The 18,934-nt window shown below is 44.7% G+C and overlaps 1 protein-coding gene across 7 annotated transcripts in view; it reads left to right on the top strand.

Annotated features, from left to right (window-relative positions):
- Positions 1–18,934, top strand: part of TSNARE1 (t-SNARE domain containing 1) — a 508,372-nt gene that overhangs the window by 101,813 nt on the left and 387,625 nt on the right. For all 7 annotated transcript variants that reach the window (XM_037380780.1, XM_037380779.1, XM_037380786.1 and 4 more), the window contains one exon: positions 13,198–13,320. In XM_037380780.1, the coding sequence (XP_037236677.1) occupies positions 13,236–13,320 (85 nt within the window). In that variant the 5' untranslated portion in view covers positions 13,198–13,235. The remainder of the gene's footprint in view (positions 1–13,197; positions 13,321–18,934) is intronic.

Below are 18,934 nucleotides of genomic sequence, written 5' to 3' on the forward strand. Positions count from 1 at the left end.
TTTGTCTTTCCACTGTGTATGTTGGCCCAATGCAGCTTGGAGATTTTCCAGCAAATTAATTTGGCAGGAAAATTGGCTCACGGCATTACCAACTCCAGCCTGTGATTTGTGATGGGTGGCCACAGTGCAATCCTGAGGATCTTTCTGTTTTTTCTCATTGTTGGAGAACATGTATTTATGTTACTTGGTTTTACTTCATCTCACAGCATGGCCATTGTTTGGAAGTCTTTTGTAGTCTTGTGTGAAGGTACATAGTTGGAGTAACCGTAGAAGCACAATGGGCAGAGCAAGGAATAGAAATGTCAAAAGGGCTCTGGGCAGCAGAGGCTGGTGGTGTGTACCAGTTGGCCCTCCTCGCCTCTTCAAGAGCTAGATGATCTGTATTAAGAATGGAAGGCCATGAGTACTTATCTGGATGCAGTATTCCTAAGATGTTTTGCCACAGTAAATGTGGCCACTGTGGGTTTTTTTTACTTTCATTTGAGATTATACTTGTGGGGGAAGGCATGGGCTAATGATTTCACAGTTAGGTGATGGTTACATAGTAGTTGTCTCCATGCCCACCTTGTAGCTACTCACTGCTTGGGATTGTGTTGAACTATTTCCTCCTTGCTGTATCCCTGAAATATTTGCAGATATCTCTGTTTCTCACCTTTGTTGCATGGGTTTGTGGCTCCGTCTTTTTGTCTTTTCAAAGGTGGCCTTTGCTTCCAGGGCATTCTGGCAAAGCCCCAAGCCAGCCTTATGCTCTCCTGCAAGGTCTCAGCATCTTGAGTTGGTGGTTGGCCTGGGCTGCCCACGTTCATCAACATTTCATGTTTGAACATGTTTCATTTTGCCTTCCTGAGTGGTGACCTCTCCCTGAAAAGAATCTTGGAAACTGCTGCACAGCATCTCATCGGTTTTCTTTTCAGTTTCCAATTAAAAAATCCTAACACCAAAAAAACCCCCACCAAGCAGAACATAACCCCTCCCAAACTTTCTCTTCCCCCCCCCCCCCCCCCCCCAGACACTAGGTTTTGTTGACTGCTGTCCATCATATGGCCAATGTGATAGCTTTTAATTCTCTCCTCTCCACAGCCATCTGTTGACTTGATTTACACCAGGGGTCCTCAAACTTTTTAAACAGGGGGCCGGCGTGCGGATGAAGTGGCAAGCAGTCATCTGTGGCTGCTTGGTTTCCCCCCCCCCAACCCCTGTGTGTGTGCGTGTGTAAATACCGGGGGCCAGACTGAAGACCCTGGGGGGCCGTATCCAGCCCACAGGCTGTAGTTTGAGGACCCCTGATTTACACCATGCTTAACTAACTTCTGTCATCTCCCATGGTCTTGGTAGAAAACCTGAAATGAAGATACCAAGTTCTTTTCTGTTTCTCGACAAATCGTTACCAAAAGTAGAATTAGATTCTTCAGTTTCCCACTGTGTACTGTGTCTTTTCACCAGATCATGCTGGTTTTCATTTAGCCTTCTGCGGGATTTATTTATAATAAAACTAGTGGTGAACATTGGTGTAGATGAGAACTTAGGCTGGTGTGTATTCTGATCCTGTGCATTGAATAGCAGTATTTCTACTTTGGGAATTGGTACACAGGAAGCAAGAGATGTTGGGTTATGGGGGAGCAGGATCCTGGGATTTGAAAACCTATTACTTGACTAATTCACATATCCCATTTTACCCTGCGTCTTCTTCCCCTGCAGCATTGCAGGACTGTCAATCAAGATATTCCTGTGGACTCAGAACTGGTTGCTGTCTTGAGATGTATTTTTTCTTATTCTGCTGAAATTCAATATAAATTCATAAATGTTATTTCTAATTTTGTTAAGCTCACCTAGTGTGTTGCAGCTGGTCTTTGTCCATTGGTGCATGTATATGTTTTATAATTAGTAAGTTTGTTCTAACTTCACAGTAGCAAACTAGACACTAGTTCCCTCTTCTCTGTGTTCCTCCTCCCAGTTTTTGTTACAGCAAATAGATATTAATATTCATCTTTTGTAACCGGAGAAAAGGCAGATGAAACCTGGATTCTGAACTGACTGGAAATTTAATTCTGCTGTTCACTGAAATATGTAATACTTCTGTGTTTGTCTGGCATATGGATAGATTAAGACTGTTCTACATGCAAGGTTCACAAAAAGTAGACAACATGGCACAAAACAGCAAATAGAAGAAGGCAATGCAGGACAAAAACAGAAAACCTTCGGTGGATTAGAACAGGCACTGTTTCAGAGCATTTGTACTAGGGAAATTCAGAGCTAGAAGCTGTCTAGATCATCTTCTCCTGCAGAAGCCAGAAGAAATGCTGCTTAACTGTTATTTTAATGTCACTGTAAAGAATAGAAAGGGTGGTATCACATCTCGGTCAAAATGAGCTAGCAGTGACCTGGCACTAAGTCATCTAAGCACTGCCATCCATATAGCCTGGAGTGGAACAGTAGGAAATGTTACATACAGCTCAGTGGCGGTAGACTCCAAAACATGTTTGGTCTCCCAAAGATAGTCTTCCTTCTTTCCTCTTGACCTAAATACCTCAGAATCAAGGAAGCCTGATTGCTTCTTCAGGTGAAAAGATATCTGGGTCCTGAGGGCTGACCTTGCTAGTGCAATCACTTCGTCATTTATCACACTCGGCTGCTGCTTTTGGGAACCAAACCGTTGCAGTGTGTGCAGCCTTGTGCTTTGAAGATGGAAGGCATCCATCTTTCCATGGCATCTGAGATCCTTTTGATGGAAGACTTTTTCTAACAGCCCTGAACCGCTACTTTTGCTCTCAGAAAGTTTGTATGGCTTAAATGGGGGGTCTGTGAATCTGAGATACCCAAACTAAACAAAATATATCTAGTCCTTATTCTTGGCATTTGCCTAAGGCCAACCTGTCTCTGGTGCCGCTTAGCAGGATTTGAAGACTGCCTTTGGTTCTTTTGTGAGAAGACATGCAGTCAGGTTGACGTGGAAGAAAAGTCTGTGTATTGAAGTGGCAACTGGGATTGACATGAAAGGAGCACGACAGCTTCCAGATTGCTTGCCTTACATCTGTTCTTGGTGTCTGATACGCAGACATTTGTGTAGCGTGAAATGTATACAGATGATTTGAAGGCATTTGTTCCTTCCCATCTCTGTTCCTTATGGCTTCCTTCTCCTTTACATTGTGTGACAGTCCATCTAAATCTAAAGTCCTCTAACATCAATAGGAGGTCTTAGAATGGAGCCTTCATGAAGTTGGTGAGGGTGGAGGTGCCTTGTGATTGACAGGAAAGGGTCTGGTGTACCTGATGGGTGCTGTTAGCTGCAAATCTTGGGAATGACTGACTGATGAAAGAAGGAGGTAGGCAGCAGCTGTTGCTGTTGGGTTTGCATGGTGTTGCTGAGCTGGTGAAAAAACAAGATTAAGTGAAGGTTACATTCAGGTGTGCTGAGACTAGGCAGAGCTCTTGGTGTCATCCCAGTTAGAAGGACAGCAAACCATCTATTAGTGGCTCAGTATATATCTCCATAAAATGTCATGGGTGTCTTATCTCACTATCTCTGACTTCACAGCCTATCCTGATAGTATCTTTTCCCGATCCAAACTGCTGTGCTCCTGGAGGCATCTACAATGGCAGCTATACCACAGGGAAGAAAAACGCAATCTGTTAGAAAGTGCTCAGATGCTTTCCTGAAATAAGGCTTTGACGAGGAAGAATGCAAAAAGAGAATTTTTCTCATTGTTTCTTAGCATATATCTAGAATAGCAGCAGCAGCTCGTTTCTGAGATAATCCACACTGTTTTCGCTTTGCACCTACTCCACGATGCCTTAAGGCAGTGGGCGTTCGCTCTGCTCTGTAGTACACTTCAGCTGGAGGAGGGTAGACAAGAGTGTGCTTCAGTTGAATAAGGTTGTTTACAGTCATAGGTGACATTGTGCCTATCAAGTACTACCTATGTGTCTAGAAGTTTCTGGAAGCCAATTTGATTTGTACAAGGTCTGATTATAGATAAAATGTCCTGGGTTGTTTGGGGTTTTTTGTTGTTGTTCTTGTTCTTGCTGTTGCCATATTTTGTACCGTGTCAACCTAGGCTAGACGGTGTGCCCCTCAGACCATGGAGGCAGAGATTACTTCACTCTCCAAGGACCTTCCATCAGTATTAGAACTTAATTGGGAAGAAAAGTGGGAGGAAGCTTTCATATTCCTGCATGCCCGGCCCTGCTGCGTGCAGGGTATTGCTGCTAGATTGCTCTCCTGCCAGTCATTTCTTCAGCTCCTGCACTGTTTCCTCGCCTTGCCTGCCCAAAGCCACCCGAGAACATGACGTTAATATTACAAACATCACAAAAGATCTAGAGGAGCATAAATTACCTCAGAGGCGCAGGCTGAAAAAGAAGAAAGTCATCCCCTACAGCTATTCTGATTGACCTCTGACAGTCGTGTTACGAGGCTCAGCGAGCACTCAGGGATTTGTGCAATTACATCGACTCAGTATTAAAACCATTGATTAAAAAACAAACAAAAAAAAGTGAGCAGCAGCAGGGCTTGTTCATATATTCAGGTTCTCTGAAAAAAGAGGAAAGAGGCGTTTTTTCAGGTGAAAAGCATAAAGGTTTATTGAGTTTTGGTTTTAATAATTGAGAAGGATCCTGAGAAGCTAAGAGGCGGCATATCTGTGATTCGAGTGACAGAGTTATGTCTGGGGAACAAACTGTTAGAGGGGATTTGGAAAAGCAGCATGCTTTGCACATATGCCCTTTCATCTCACAGCTTCAAAAATCTTCCATGTTAACCAAGTTAATCCTGGTACTCTGTATCTGCCTGTCCATTTTAAGGGCAGGGAGATAGAGGCAGATGTATGGAAAGCAAGGAGATGCTGAGCATTCTCTCTCCTTGTTTTTTGTGTGTACTGGCAGACAGTCTTCTAGCAAGAAATGAAAGAAGGTCAATCTGTTTGGTTCATCTGAGGGAAGGTTAAGAGGCAACAGGGAGACCAAACAGCAAAGTTCAAGAAGTGAGAAGACACAGCTCTCCTAATGGAGTGGCTGGGGCTGATCCTTCATTAACTGGAGCCTCACAGAGAGTCTTAGGGAAAGAGGTGACCTGGTCTGAAGCAGAGGCTGTGGAGGTTGATGCGTGAAAATCATAGAATGATAGAAAGGTTTGGGTTGAAAGGGTCCTTAAAGATCATCTCATTCCAACCCCCCTGCCATGGGCAGGGACACCTGCCACCAGACCAGGTTGCTCCAAGCCCCATCCAGCCTGGCCTTGAACACTTCCAGGGACGGGGCATCCACAGCTGCTCTGGGCAGCCTGTGCCAGTGTCACAGTAAAGAATTTCCTCCTTATATCTAATCTGAATTTACCCTTTTTCAGTTTAAAGCTTGGCAAAAGCCCTTGTAAAAAGTCCTCCTCCAGCTTTCTTGTAGGCCTCTTTAGAAAGTACTGGAAGGCTGCCATAAGGTGGCCCCAGAGCCTTCTCCAGGCTGAGCAACCCCAGCTGCCTCAGCCTGTCCTCACAGGAGAGGTGCTCCAGTCTCTGATCATCTTTGTGGCCTCCTCTGGACTTGCTCCAACAGGTCCATGTCCTTCTCACATTGGGGCTCCCAGAGCAGAATGCGGTACTGCAGGTGGGGTCTCACGAGAGCAGAATAGAGGGGGAGAATCACCTCCCTTGACCTGCTGGTCATGCTTCTTGTGATACAGCCCAGGATACGGTTGGCTTTCTGGGCTGCAAGCACGCACTGCTGGGTCATGTTGAGCTTCTTGTCCACCAGCACCCCCAAGTCCTTCTCCTCAGGCTACTTTCAACCCATTTTCTGCCCAGCCTGTATTTGTCTTTGAAGATGATTTGTGTGAAATTATCTGCCCTTTCTTTATGAAGAAGGTCAGGCTGGTTGGATTTTATCTGGATTAAAAACATCAGAAAAATGTATCTCTAGTTGCTCACCCAGAAATGGGAGGTGCCATCATCGCTAATCACTTCTGCAGCCCCCAGTGAAGGCACTTCTCCATCAGCAAAGTGGTGGTAGAGCTGGAAATAGAGTACAGGAGTGCTGTCCCTCTCAGCACCCCTTACATTCATGAATGGCAGGTAATTATTATCCAACCTGTCTATGATTTTAAGCTGAACAGTAAACAGAAACATTCTGCTTTGTGGTAGCGGTGCCATTCCCCAGGCAGGAGAAATCCTGGTGAGGAGCTCAGCAGCACCAACAGGCCAGTGTGAAATTCAGAGCAAGAAATTCACCTGGATTCTTGGTCTTGGCTTCAGCTGGCTATTAGCCTGCCAGAAGTGCCACTGAATCCACAGCCAAGTTCCTAATGCTGTTTCCTAAGGAATCTGGAGGTCTTCCCTATGATGTGATGGACCTGTCCTGAAAAGACTGAATGCTGAGCCTGGGATGCGTGCAAATGCAAGACTGGAAATTGTTGTGAGTCTGGAAGCTTCATGTCTGCAACCACTTATGCAACAGATCACAGTGCCTGTGTGACCTCTTCCTCCCATCACGTAAACAGCCGCCACCTGCGCTTGGATGATGCAGGTAGTTAGATACCAAGGAGGGATTCCAGTTTATGGATGTCAAATACCAGAGGCTTTTTGGAGAGGTTGTGTAATCTCCATCCTTGGAGATATTTAAAACGCAACTGGACACAATCCAGGGCAAGCTGATCCTGCTTTGAGCTGGGGTGGTCAGCCTAGGTGGTCTCCTCAATGATACTGTGATGTTGAACCATATCTCCAGCCTGTCCAGGTCCCTCTGGATGGCAGCATGACCCTCTGGTGTATCAGCCCCTCCTCCCAGTTTGGTGACATCAGCAAACTTGCGGAGTATACACTCTGCTTCATCATCCAAATCATGAATGATGTTAAACAGGATTGGACCCAGTACTAACCAGTGACCAGTACTGCCTGGTCTTATCACCTCTAGGTGTAAGAAGACCTTTCCCATGTTGCTTGTTCCCTGAGGTGCTCTATCCTTCCTTGTAGGCTTTCCCAATGTCTCATGTCATCTTTCCTGCTTTAGTTTAGAGCTGTTCCCTTGTCTTAGCCAACAGGAATGAAAGGAATGTTTTCCTCCCTGTCTTTTCACAGCAGCTTTGCACAGATTTGAAGGCTCAAGTTTTCCATCAATCTTCCCTTCTATAGCCAAAGCAGCCCCATTTACTCAGTCTTTCCCAGCAGGTCATGTTTTCGTGACCTGTTGTCATTCTCCAAGTTCCCTTTAGACTCTCATCAGTCTCTGGCAAAATCTTTGCTGGAGCTTGTTGCCTGCAGGTGAGGACTCTGCAGTGTGGGGTCGAGCAAAAGGTTTATTTTACCTGTCTAAAGATTGTAATCCTATTTAAACATCCTGTGATGATGTCTGCCGCCTTTACATGAAACATCATTGCAGATTCCTGTTCAGCTTGCAGTCTATAGCATCCATCCATATTTCTCTGCAGCACTGGCCAGTTGTTCCCCATCCTCTGTGTATGGACTTGATTGCTGCTTCTGAATTCAGCTCCCTGCAGTTGACGCAAATTATGTAGCGTCTTTTGTCAAACATCACTTCTGGTTTGTTAGCATTGTTCTGAATGCTGAAGTTGTCAGCTAACCTCCCTGTTTGGTGGCCTGTGTGCGTTTAATGAGGCTAATCCCTGTTCCATCACACAGCTCACTGCTCAGATTACAAATGGAGAGAGCAGAGACTGGTGGGCTTGATACAGTTTCTTCTTTGGTTATGACAACAGCCCACTGGGAGTATTTTTCTGCTAATAATAATAATAAAAAAATTCACCTGCACCTCCAATCCATTTCTTCTCCCATGCAAGGAAACCCCTAATAGCATAAAGCTGTAGTATCTCCTGTTTCTCTGCTAACTCTATTGCCAGCTAACTTGCTGCATAAAGAGGCTGACGTTGGTTAGATGTGACATGTTGCCAGGTGCATGCTGGCTGTTACTGTTTTTTATCATCAGGTACTTTTAGTGAATTTATTCCAGTGTTTTTGCAGGAGGTGGAAATGAACTGATGGGTTGCAATTCTTCTTATTCTTCCTTTCTCCACCCATTTAGTAAATATGCACAGTAAGGATCTTCCAGTTTGCCAATGGGGCCGTGAATGGTTCTCAAGCTGCTTCAGGTGTCATAGGAGGAAAATCACAGAGTCCCAGAACCAGAGGTAGGAAAGGACCTCTGGAGATCATCTTGTCCAACCCCTCTCTTCAGAGCAGGGTCACCTAGAGCAGGTTGCTCAGGCCTGTGTTCACTCAGGGCTTGACTGTCACCAAGGATGAGGACTCTATAACCTCTCCACACAACCTGTGCTGGTGTTTCACCACACTCACCACAAAAACAAAAACACAACCAAAAAAACCCAACCAAACACCACCACCACAACAGAAAACCCCAAGACACACACCAAAACACCACACCAAACAAAAGAAACAGCTTATTTTCTTTTTTGAGTGGAATCTCCCATATTTCAGTCCATCCCCATTGTCTCTTGTCCTGTCACTGAGCACCACTGTGAAGAGTCTGGCTCCGTCACGTTTATTGCCTCCTGTCAGATGTTTATACACATTAATTACCACCCCCCTGCCCTGAGCCTTCTCTTATCCAGGCTGAACAGTCCCGGCTCCCTCAGCATCTCCTCACATATCAGATGTTCCTGTCCCTTAATCATCTTCATGGCCCATTGCTGGATTTGCTTCAATATGTCTATGTCTGTCATCCTTTTCCATTTATTTCCAGTATGCTCATGTCTTTCTCAGTCAAACTCAACTTTAAAACCATCTGCCTTGTCTGAAGTGCTGTCATGGTTTGACCCCAGCCAGCAACTAAGCACCACGCAGCTGTGTGCTCACCACCCCCCCAGCAGGATGGGAGGAAGAGAATTGGAAGGGTAGAAGTGTGTAAACTTGTGGGTTGAGATAAGAACAGTTGAAGGATCGAAATGATAATAATAGTAATAAATAATAAATTGTAATGAAAAGGAAAATAAGAAAAATAGAGAAAAATAAACATTAAAGAAGACAATTGATGCAAATGAAAACAACTACTCATCACCAAACAACTGATGCTTGGCCAGTCCTTGAGCAGCAGCCCCCCAGCCAGCCTTCCCTGTTTTTTGTTGCTGAGCACAATGCCATGTGGTCTGGAATACCCCTGGGGTCAGCTGGGGTCAGCTGTCCCGGCTGTGTCCCCTCCCAGCTCCTTGTGCCCCCCCAGCCTGCTGGCTGGTGGGTGGGGTGAGGAGCAGCAAAGCCCTTGGCTCTGTGTGAGCGCTGCTCAGCAGGAACCAGACATCCCTGTGTTGTCAGCGCTGTTTCCAGCACAAATCCAAACCACAGCCCCATACGAGCTACTGTGGAGAAAATTTACCCTATTGCAGCCAAAACCAGCACAAGTGCTCTCTAACCTGTTTCTTACACGCTGAAATTTTATCTTTCATTCCTACTACTAATAATGCTGGCCATCTGAATGTCCCTCTGAATGGAGACTGATGTGTATAGGGGAACTTTTAAATATTTTTGCCTGCCAGTATCTTTCCCGATCCAAGAAACATGAACCAACCCTTGCCTTGAGATCCTACATTCTACTATTCTATTCACTGCATGACTGACTACTACAGGATATACAAAGCAAGATGTAGCTGCATGTCATTAAAATACAAATTCATGCCTGTAGCAGGATGGATGTCCTTTTAGTCTGGCTTGGGTGTGGTTTTTCCTCCATTTATATTTTAGGTGATAAGGATAAAGCTGTAGTGAAATCTTTTTTTCTTTTTATTTTTGTTTTTTCCTTTTTCTCCCCTGTATCTAGTATGTTAGGCAATGCTTGTATGTTTGTACAAACTGCCTTCACAGTAAATTGGACAAGTCTCCCTGAGGAACAATAGACAAAAAGACTTGGGAGGACCCGTGGGGATGGGGAGGAAAATGCTTTTATTGCCAATCAAATTAAATGCATTTATATCTGCTCTTAAATTTTCCTGTAAATATATTACTGTGGGCTAGGAGCGTGGTTCCGGAGCTGTTTTAATGAGAGATATTTCAATGGCTTAGGTGGATGGGGTGCGAGGTGATTGTTGCAAAAAAGATTGGTTAAATGAAAAGAAAATATTTCATTTTCAGTTCTTTCTTATTTTCTCCTTTACAGGGAGAAAAAGTTTTAAAATGGGAGCATGCTTTGAAAATGATAAATCAACACAAAACATTTGGAGTGCTCTAAAAGCCTTCCTTCTCTCCTGCTTTCACACCACTCTGTTGGGGAAAAAATAGATGCATTCACTGTTTGCCAAAGAAACACTTGCCCAGTTGTAATCAAGTCATTTTACAACGTGGTGTAGACTTTCACTCCACGTTTGTTTTATGTGGCCTTGGGGAAGTCGTGGCAGCAAATGCTTCTACTTGCTTATCTCTAAAAAGGAAGGATGAGTCAGGATCAGTCTCTGTATAAGAGGCTGTTTTCAAGCTGTTTGGTTTTCCCACTTCCCTGCTTACAGCACTCTTAATCTGTAGCCACACTGGGAGGTAAATAAAAGAAGATAATACCTTACCCCTGCCCAGAAATGTTCTTGCAACTATCTTCCATGCGCCCTTATTTTCCCAGGTAATGGGAGCTATGGGCTTACCTGAGACCTGGGAGAGGGGAGATGTGTTCCCAAGTCTACTACAGGCTTCCCAAGTGAATCTTCATCTGTTTCTTGTAGTGTTCAGGGGTTGTGATGAAGAACTTAAATCAAGACATCGTAGATTATACTTCTGTGGTGCTTGTTGTTCTACATGCTTGACGTGATTGATTGTTGTGTTGTTGAGTGTCTTGGAAACCCTTGGTTTGTAGATGGCATCTTTTAACTTCCTCTCTTGTTTGCTTCATTTTCTGTCTCCTCAACGCGCACACAAATACACACACTCATTCCCTCTCTGGAAGCTTGGGCTATTGCAGGGTGGCTGCTGTAGGTTTGGACTGAAGGCCATTCTCGTAAAATGAAGGATTTATGGCCCAGGGGCACCTGCAGCCTCAGATGCTAATTATGGGTGTACATGGTACACTGAGGTTGGGTAGGCAAGCTATACTCGGGATTTTCTCCACTTTTAATGGATTTACTTCCCATCCCTTGCTCTCTCAAAGCAGTTGCACTTTCATCATCTTTTTAAGTGTCTTACCCAATTAAGGGAGGATGGTGAGTGATTTTCTTTAGTCCTAGAGTTTCCCTGTCTGCCAAATCTCAGCAGTAATTTTTTGCTTGGTTTTGAAACTTTGAAAGAAAAAAAGGAGAATGAAGTACAAAATTGTCTGAGACCATTAGGCTGTTCCCAGTACAGTCCAGAACAGGGAATTTGTGGTGTTTTTCTCTCCATGGAGGACAAACCAAAGGAATAGTTGCAAGTACACCGCTGTGTCAGTGCACCCCAAAAGAGACTTCAGCCCTTTCTGGGGCATCTGTCAATGCATACATCAGGTCACCACGCAACATGTAGCCATGTGTCAAGAAGCTCTTACAAGTTGGAGGCTGTTCCCAGCTCTTCACATGTCACAGGGATGGCTGGTCCAGGCCGTGCACAGTTTGAGTGTCCAAGCCCAGGATGGAGCACTGCATCTCATGTCATCCAGCCTTATACCCCAACATCTTCTTAGTACAAGAAAGGCATGGAGCTGTTGGAGTGGGTCCAGAGGAAGGCCACAAATGGTCAGGGGGCTGGAACATCTCTCCTATGAGGAAAGGCTGAGAGAGTTGGTGTTGCTCAGCCTGGAGAAGAGAAGGGTCCAGGGTGACCTTACTGTGGCCTTTCAGTACTGAAAGGGGACTTATAAGAAAGATGGGGGACAGGCTTTTTAGTAGGACTTATCACTATAGGGCAAGGGGTCATGGTTTTAAACTAAAAGAGATTCAGACTAGATACAAGGAGGAAATTTTTTTACGAGGAGGGTGGTGAAACAATAGACCAGGTTGCTCAGAGAGGTGGTAGATGCCCCATCCCTGGAAACATTCAGGGTCGGGTTGGACGGGGCTCTGAGCAACCTGATCTAGTTGAAGATGTCCCAGCTCATTGCAGTGGGATTGCACTAGATGGCCTTCAAAGGTTCCTTCCCACCCAAACTATTCTGTGATTCTGCCATTGCACTAAAGAGGTTGCAACATACTTGTTGGTGAGGGTGGTTTGTTGGCCCAGTTTTTTGGTTGTCCTTCAGTTAACAAATGACATTTGTAAGACAGAGCAACTCCCTACATGGAGGGCGGGTGTTATTCTTGGTCATCTCACACCAGTGTGTCCTCTCCATGGGACTCTCCTGTGCTGCTAAACTGCGGCATTACTGCATTGCTGCTTGATGAAGGGTTACCCAGTAGCCATCATGGTTGTCTACCTGTTTAGGTGGTAGACACACTTTTTTGGGGTGTTTTTTCGTAGCCTTGGCGTAAGGAGGCAGCAGACAGGGTTGGTACGGTATCATACCCCAACTGATGCAGCACCTTTATCTCTTCTTTTCTTTGCCCTCGTCATCTCCCTTAGGGTTGAACTATTTTTAACATAAAAGTCTTGGGACCTTGCTGATATGCTGGAGGCTATCTGGCCCCATGGTGCACCGACGCCTGTGGATGGGGAGGTGGGAAGGGGGAACAAGTAGTCTTTCTTTGTCAGCACTGCATTGATTTCATTCTGCTCCCGCTACCTTGGGTCTTGCAGTGTTGTGGGTTTTTTTTTTGTTGTTGTTGTGTTTGCTTTTTTTTAAACAGCAAAGAAATATAACTCTGGCTCCAATATTTATACTAGAGGCCCAGGAGCTTATAATATAGCAGTAAACTGTCTCTTTTGAGAGCTCATCAAGACTGCAGTATGATGGATAGACTCCTAGCCAGCTGTGTAGTGGTAATGTTCCAGAAGACAGCATTACCTTTTTTTGATCGAGTGCCTAGTTTTTGCCTACCAGCTCAGGATCTCAAAGCACCTTGTGAACAGCAAGGAATTAAAGTATTGCCGTGGCTGAAACAGATAAGTGATTGCCCTTTATCCCTGGAGAAAATAAGGCATGGGGAGGTCAAATGATTTGTTTGCCCCCAAGATCAGCTGTAGTCTAGGAGACCTGGATTTTAGTGATTTTATTTTTCACAGGTGGGTGGCCTGAAGTATGGAGATAGTCCTAAATTTTTTCCTTCCCCTTTTTTTTCTTTCTCCTTTTTTCTTAGAATACTGGGCTTTAACTGACTTTTAACGGTGTTTTATTGGTCTTTTTCTGTTTTCTTAGCTTTGAAGTATAATCCTGCATCCATTGCTATCTAGAAAATGTCTTATGGATCCATTGATGGGAGTGGATTTGGGAGCAGGAATCCATTTGGAGGCCCTTCAAGACAAGGCTATCAACCTCTCGGTAAAGTATTGATCCCTTGCTGTAATTTATTCTGCTTGACTCGCTGAGGACTAAAGTTTTACTCGCCTATGTTCAGTGTGGCTGATGTATAAACATAACATCTTCCTAGAGGTCATTTCTGAAAACCAAGCTTTCACTGGGTTCAGTTTGTATGATGAGGCACCATATCCACAACATGGAACAGCAGCACTGATGAGGATTTTGGAGGTATCTGGGGGGAAATACAAGAAGAAAAGTAGCACATTTTCTAGACCTGGTCATGACCTCCGTCATCTACCCAGCACTCTTGCAAGAAGTTTGTCTGAATGGTTGCTCTGCGGTGGGCTGCAGGCACACAGATGATGGGAGTAGACGGGAAGATGTGCAAAGGGCAGTGGGCTGTGCTTCCACAGAGGGTAACTTAAATGCTGTGGAGGCTGCTTGAATCTGGGAAGTGTGCTCAGATGTGGCAACAGGGTCAAAAACTTGTTCAGGACGTGCTGAAGCTATAAACAGCGTCTTGCAAATGACTGTGGATTCTATTTTTGTGGTACGTTTTTAAGTAAAGACCAGATGTGTTTTCCTTACCTGTAGCCCTCTTGCCCCAAAGGCCTCTAGAAATGCTGAAGCAGCATGAGAAAAGCATTCAGGTGTCCACCTGTGTATCTGAAATGGTCTCAAATGTCCAAGTCAAAGCCGCGCTTCATAGAAGCAAATTCATAATGTAACTGTCATAATGTGGAGCGTAGCTATCATTATAACCTCCTGCTTTAGCGGGTTGAAGACGTTGACTCTACCATGTCCCCTTCTTGAGACAGGCAAGTTGTAGGAGGCATCCTTTGGCAGAAGGACACTGCGTAGTGCAACGCTTGTCCCTGTTGACGTGGGGCTGGCTCGTGCATGGAGGTGGAAGGTAGGTGTCATCCTGCCCACTTCTGAGCTGCTGTTTGAGAGGCCAGCCCATGTGGGCATGGGTAGATAAGATCACATCTCCAGCTGGCCAGATGTGCGCCAGATCCCAATCCATATGGGCAACTGCTGTAGGGCCAGATCTGGGTTAATCTAGTGTGGCTTTTAGTGAGCCTTGTTAGCTGGAGTATTATTTTTGCATTTAATTTTGCACCTGGGTCTGGCTTGTGCTGCAGGGTGAGGCTGCAGTGTAGGCAGGAGTGGGAGTTCAGACCTCTGCAGAAGCATCAGGAGAGGGGATCTTGTAGCGTTGTGACAAAGGGCTGTGTTAGCACTTTGCACAAGGGAACACCACCACTGCTCTCTTCAGTTGCCTTTTGACTGGGCTGTTCGTTAATGCAGCCTAACTTGGTTTTCAGGTTTTGAGGCTTGCAAAAGTTCTTCAGGAAACATTGTTTTGCAAATAGGTATTCCCCCTGGATGGAAATAGAAAAAAAGACATAGAGGTTTCTCTTGCTTTTCTGTTTTTTTATGAGTTTGGGTTGAATTGTGATTGTTTTTTTTTCTTTGAAGATGGAGAAGGTATTGAATTAAGCACGAGTTGTCTGTTCAGTTGTAAATAGTGATTTTTAGGCTATTCTACAAGGCAAAATTAAAGGCATAAAAGCAAGAAAGAATGGGATACTTGGGCACAATGAAAGAACCGTATGAAAAGAGAATTGAAATGTGGACTAGGCAAATGATGAATCTCAGTGCATTGTAGGTGATGTTAAAAAAGCCTGAATACTCATTTTGCTGTATGAAAGGACCACTTTTTTTAATGCAAATGCACAGAATAATTCAAGACACTTTCAATCTCTAAATATTTGAGGAGTTACCTCATTGTGCCCAGCTTGCCCATCATTTAGCAGTTACTGATGTGACGCTGAAGCCACCCTCAGTGGATTGCAAAAAGCAGCTGATGTAGAAACATCAGCTTTCTCAAGACAACTACAGTCTGTTGGCTGCCCAGCCAAAGCCTGTTAACATGTTGGCTTACGTCTTTGAGTTGAGTGCTGGCTTCCCCTCCATACATGCCGACATCATCTTGGGTGGCATGGTGATGGACACGTCTCCGAGGTCCTCCAGGACTGATTTTCCCAGCAAACCAAAATCAGTTGTGGACTTGCTAAATACCAAGTTGGTTCCTTGGCTGGGCATTGCTGTGGAAAGGCTTGCAAGGGAAGGAACAATTGGTTGTGTTGGCCAAGGGCAGCCTGGAGAAGCTCTTCTCCTTTCTGTGCATCTCAGAGATGTTCATCTGAACCTGTGTAGCTCCCCATGCTCCTTTACCATGGGAGTGTGAGTAAAATATGCCGCATGTCTCTTGTTGTGGTATCCCCAAATCCTGTCAGTGATTAAGTGTCGGGAGAGGGGAATGCAACACTAATCGTCTCCCTCCTGCTTCTGAAAGATGGATGACTGGCTTGTGGAGAAAATCCGCCTGCTGTATTAGATCATGGTACAGCTGGAACAAAAGAGCGTGGCCTTCCTGCTGGCATGCGTATGTCTGCTCGCAGGGGGAGCAGACCTTGCTGGGCATGTGCTGCATGTGCTCCAAACCTCCTCTTCTTTTTATAGCTAATAAATAAATAAAGACAGGTACCAGCATCCTATACAGCAAGTAGTTACTGTCCAACGGCAGTGTGTGGTCCAGTGGTAATTCAGGCACCCAATAGAAAACCCTGAGATCCTGCAACAGTAAAAGTGATGGGGATGGCACTGCTTAATAACCTTCCAGTAATAAATCGGCATGGAAATCAGGTACAAAAACCAAACAGGTTCCCAGCCCCAGCTCGCCCAAGAAGCTGGAGGCTTGTCACAGCAAGTGATTAGACAGTGAAATGGGAAAAAAACCCCACCAACCCCCCTGGAGACTTCATTTTTGAAATCTTTATTTGCATGAAAAGTGGCAAAGAAAATAGGGCTTAGGTTTTGGTTTTTTGGGGAGGTTTTGTTGTTGTTGTTTGTGTTTTGTTGTTGGATTTATTTTTTTTTTAATAGAGGCAAGAGGGTGTCCCCTGTCCTAATACCCACCTGTCCATCTTAGCTGCATTTCTTCTGTGCTCAATCTGAACGTGTTGCCAAGGCTGGGAAAGATTAATTACTGGAAGGTGCTTTCCCTTGGCCCTGGGCCAACGGGATGATGGATGGACTTACAGCCCATCACAGGGCTAGGTGGCGGCTGCCCTTGCTGACCAGCCTAATTAGAGAGATCTGCAGGCTCCATTTTCAGCAGCTTTGGGAAGAATCCTGGAGGCAGGGTTTTTTTTTAATTTGGTTTGCCTGGGACTCCTGGGTGTCAGACAACTCTGGTTCAGGCTCTGCTTTTATGGTGTTGCTGGATATCCAGAATTTCTTAGGGGACAATGCTCCGACACCTCCAAAGTATACTTTTTTTTTTTTTCCCCCCCTATTGGAAATTGTTGGGAGGAAAGAGAGATTGCACCCAGCAAAACTCGTATGTTCTGTAGTCTTAACCAGGGACCACCCCAAAGATGTGTCATAAGTGAGACCACCAGGATTACTTGCAGTATAGCAGTTTAGGAGGTTGACTGTGTCATCCCACAGACACTGAAGAACAGCAAGGAGTGGCAAGTGGAAGAGTAAGCTTTGCAGTTGTATGACATGCCCTCCTCCAGCGGTGTCTATGTTTCATGTCCTCATTCTGCTCCAAAAATCCCTGTAAACCCAAGTGTTACCCTGTTTGTTTGTAGGAGCTTCGCTGGGCTTCAGCTGTGCATTGGTGTTGCATGGAGAAGTTGTAAATTAGGCAGTAGAAAGCTGTTATTTTTCTTTTCATTTTTTAACCTGAGAAATGAAAAAGATTGAAATTACTTCAGAAGGGGGTTTTGGTTTTTTTCCAGTAGTGTGACTTGTCAAAAATAAACAGAGACCAGACACTGTGCAGTAGTAGGAATTAAACCCTGAATTCTCACCATTTTGATGTGTGCAACATGCATCCTCTACCACGTTCAACCTATCTTCTCCAAACCATCTTGTGGAGAAAGGGAACAAAACGTGCTGCACACAGGGAAGCATACAGGTCAAGGAATTCAAATATCTTGAATTAAAATACTGCAAGCCAGGAAATTTTTAACATTTGTTCTATTAACTTTACTGTGCCCTGGACATTAAATGCCAGATTTGAACAGGTGAGGATAATTTCATATTCCAGAGGTGCAGGGTTTCTAGGTGTGCTCAAGGGACCATTGGATCAGTGCTTAATTTTAGTGTGACTTCGTCTAGAGCATTTTTCCTTCGGTTGCTCATGAAGATACTGTGTGGGACGCTGGCCAGGGTTGTACTCAAGATATATTGCACATGTGTCTTTCTCCTTGTCTGCTAGGTTGGTTATCTTGTCACAGAATGAAATTAGATTGGTCCATGTAAGTTGTTCTTGGCAGTGTTCACTGGGTATATGTCACCTAATTATCATTTTGATACTTAGCAATTGTTAAATTATTTGTTCTAACATTTTTCCAGGAATTGGGTCTGTCATTTTCTTTGCCCTTCCCTCTCTCCCACCCACCTGCCTCTGGAGTGGAAAGACACATGTGAGTGCTGGCAGTGCTGTCTCTGTCCTGTCTTAGCAGTTGGACCCATCCTTCTGTCCTCTTCAATCCTTTTTTCTCTTTTCCTAGCAGCTTTGGAAAGTGATTTGTCCTCAAAAATCCCATCATGGGCTTCATTGTTGCCTTCAGGTTGGCAAAGCCACAGAGCTTATGTGCTGCATGGGAGGAGACGTTCACAGTGGTCGTGACCCCTTTGGAGGGATGGGGATGGCAGGAGCTCTGCTGGAGACCCAGGTCCAGTGGCTAAAGCCACGGTAGATGTTCTGTAGACAAAACTCACTCAAACACTCACTTGTGAACCGGCGCTGTGGCCTGACCACCACGTGGTCTGATGGCAAACTGTGGGAAGGGATCTACGGCCAGCTTTGCATCTTGATACTACAAAGTGCTGAAACACACAAGAAACTCTTAAGTACACAAAGAGTCCCCATGAGGTGAATTAGCATTAAGCAGGTGGTTAATCCTTTGACTATATTAGGACCTGAATACTTTTTTTTTTGCATTAACTTCTTAAATTACTTCCAGTACTTGCAATGCTTTGTTAAAGGGGCACTGCAACCCTTGGTCATTGCAGCGTATGCCTTTGTCCAAAGGGTTTGGAAGGTGGTCTAGTCTAGGTCTGGTTGTGGCAGCTGTTCCCTACTGGAGCAATGAGGGACCCAACCGTGCACTTAAATGTTAGAAAGAGTCAGAAGCAGTGAAAGAAAGGAAGAACAAAATCTTTGAATCTTTTAGGGAGATTCAAAGCTATTATGCAATATTAAGGGGGTTTCATTCAAAAGTTGTAACCTTTAAAACTGAAGTATTAAAGCTATTATGCAATATTAAGGGGGTTTCATTCAAAAGTTGTAACCTTTAAAACTGAAGTATTAGACCGTGTCTTGGTCACGTTCAGTAATACAGCTGAAGCGTGCTCTTGGAACGGAGTCCCATCAAGTGCAGAATGGAAGGAAGGACTTGAAATGCGCCTTTTTATCTCCCCAGGAGTTGATGGGTTTACAAATACTGTTCCAAGGTTACCACCTGGACTCTAAAGAGGGTGGTCTAGCTTCTATTGGATACAGCACTAAACGATAAAATGGCTTTTCAAATGGCGTGTAAAAGCTTCTGAG

Source organism: Falco rusticolus, chromosome 3, assembly GCF_015220075.1.
Source record: "Falco rusticolus isolate bFalRus1 chromosome 3, bFalRus1.pri, whole genome shotgun sequence".
Lineage (NCBI taxonomy): Eukaryota > Metazoa > Chordata > Aves > Falconiformes > Falconidae > Falco > Falco rusticolus.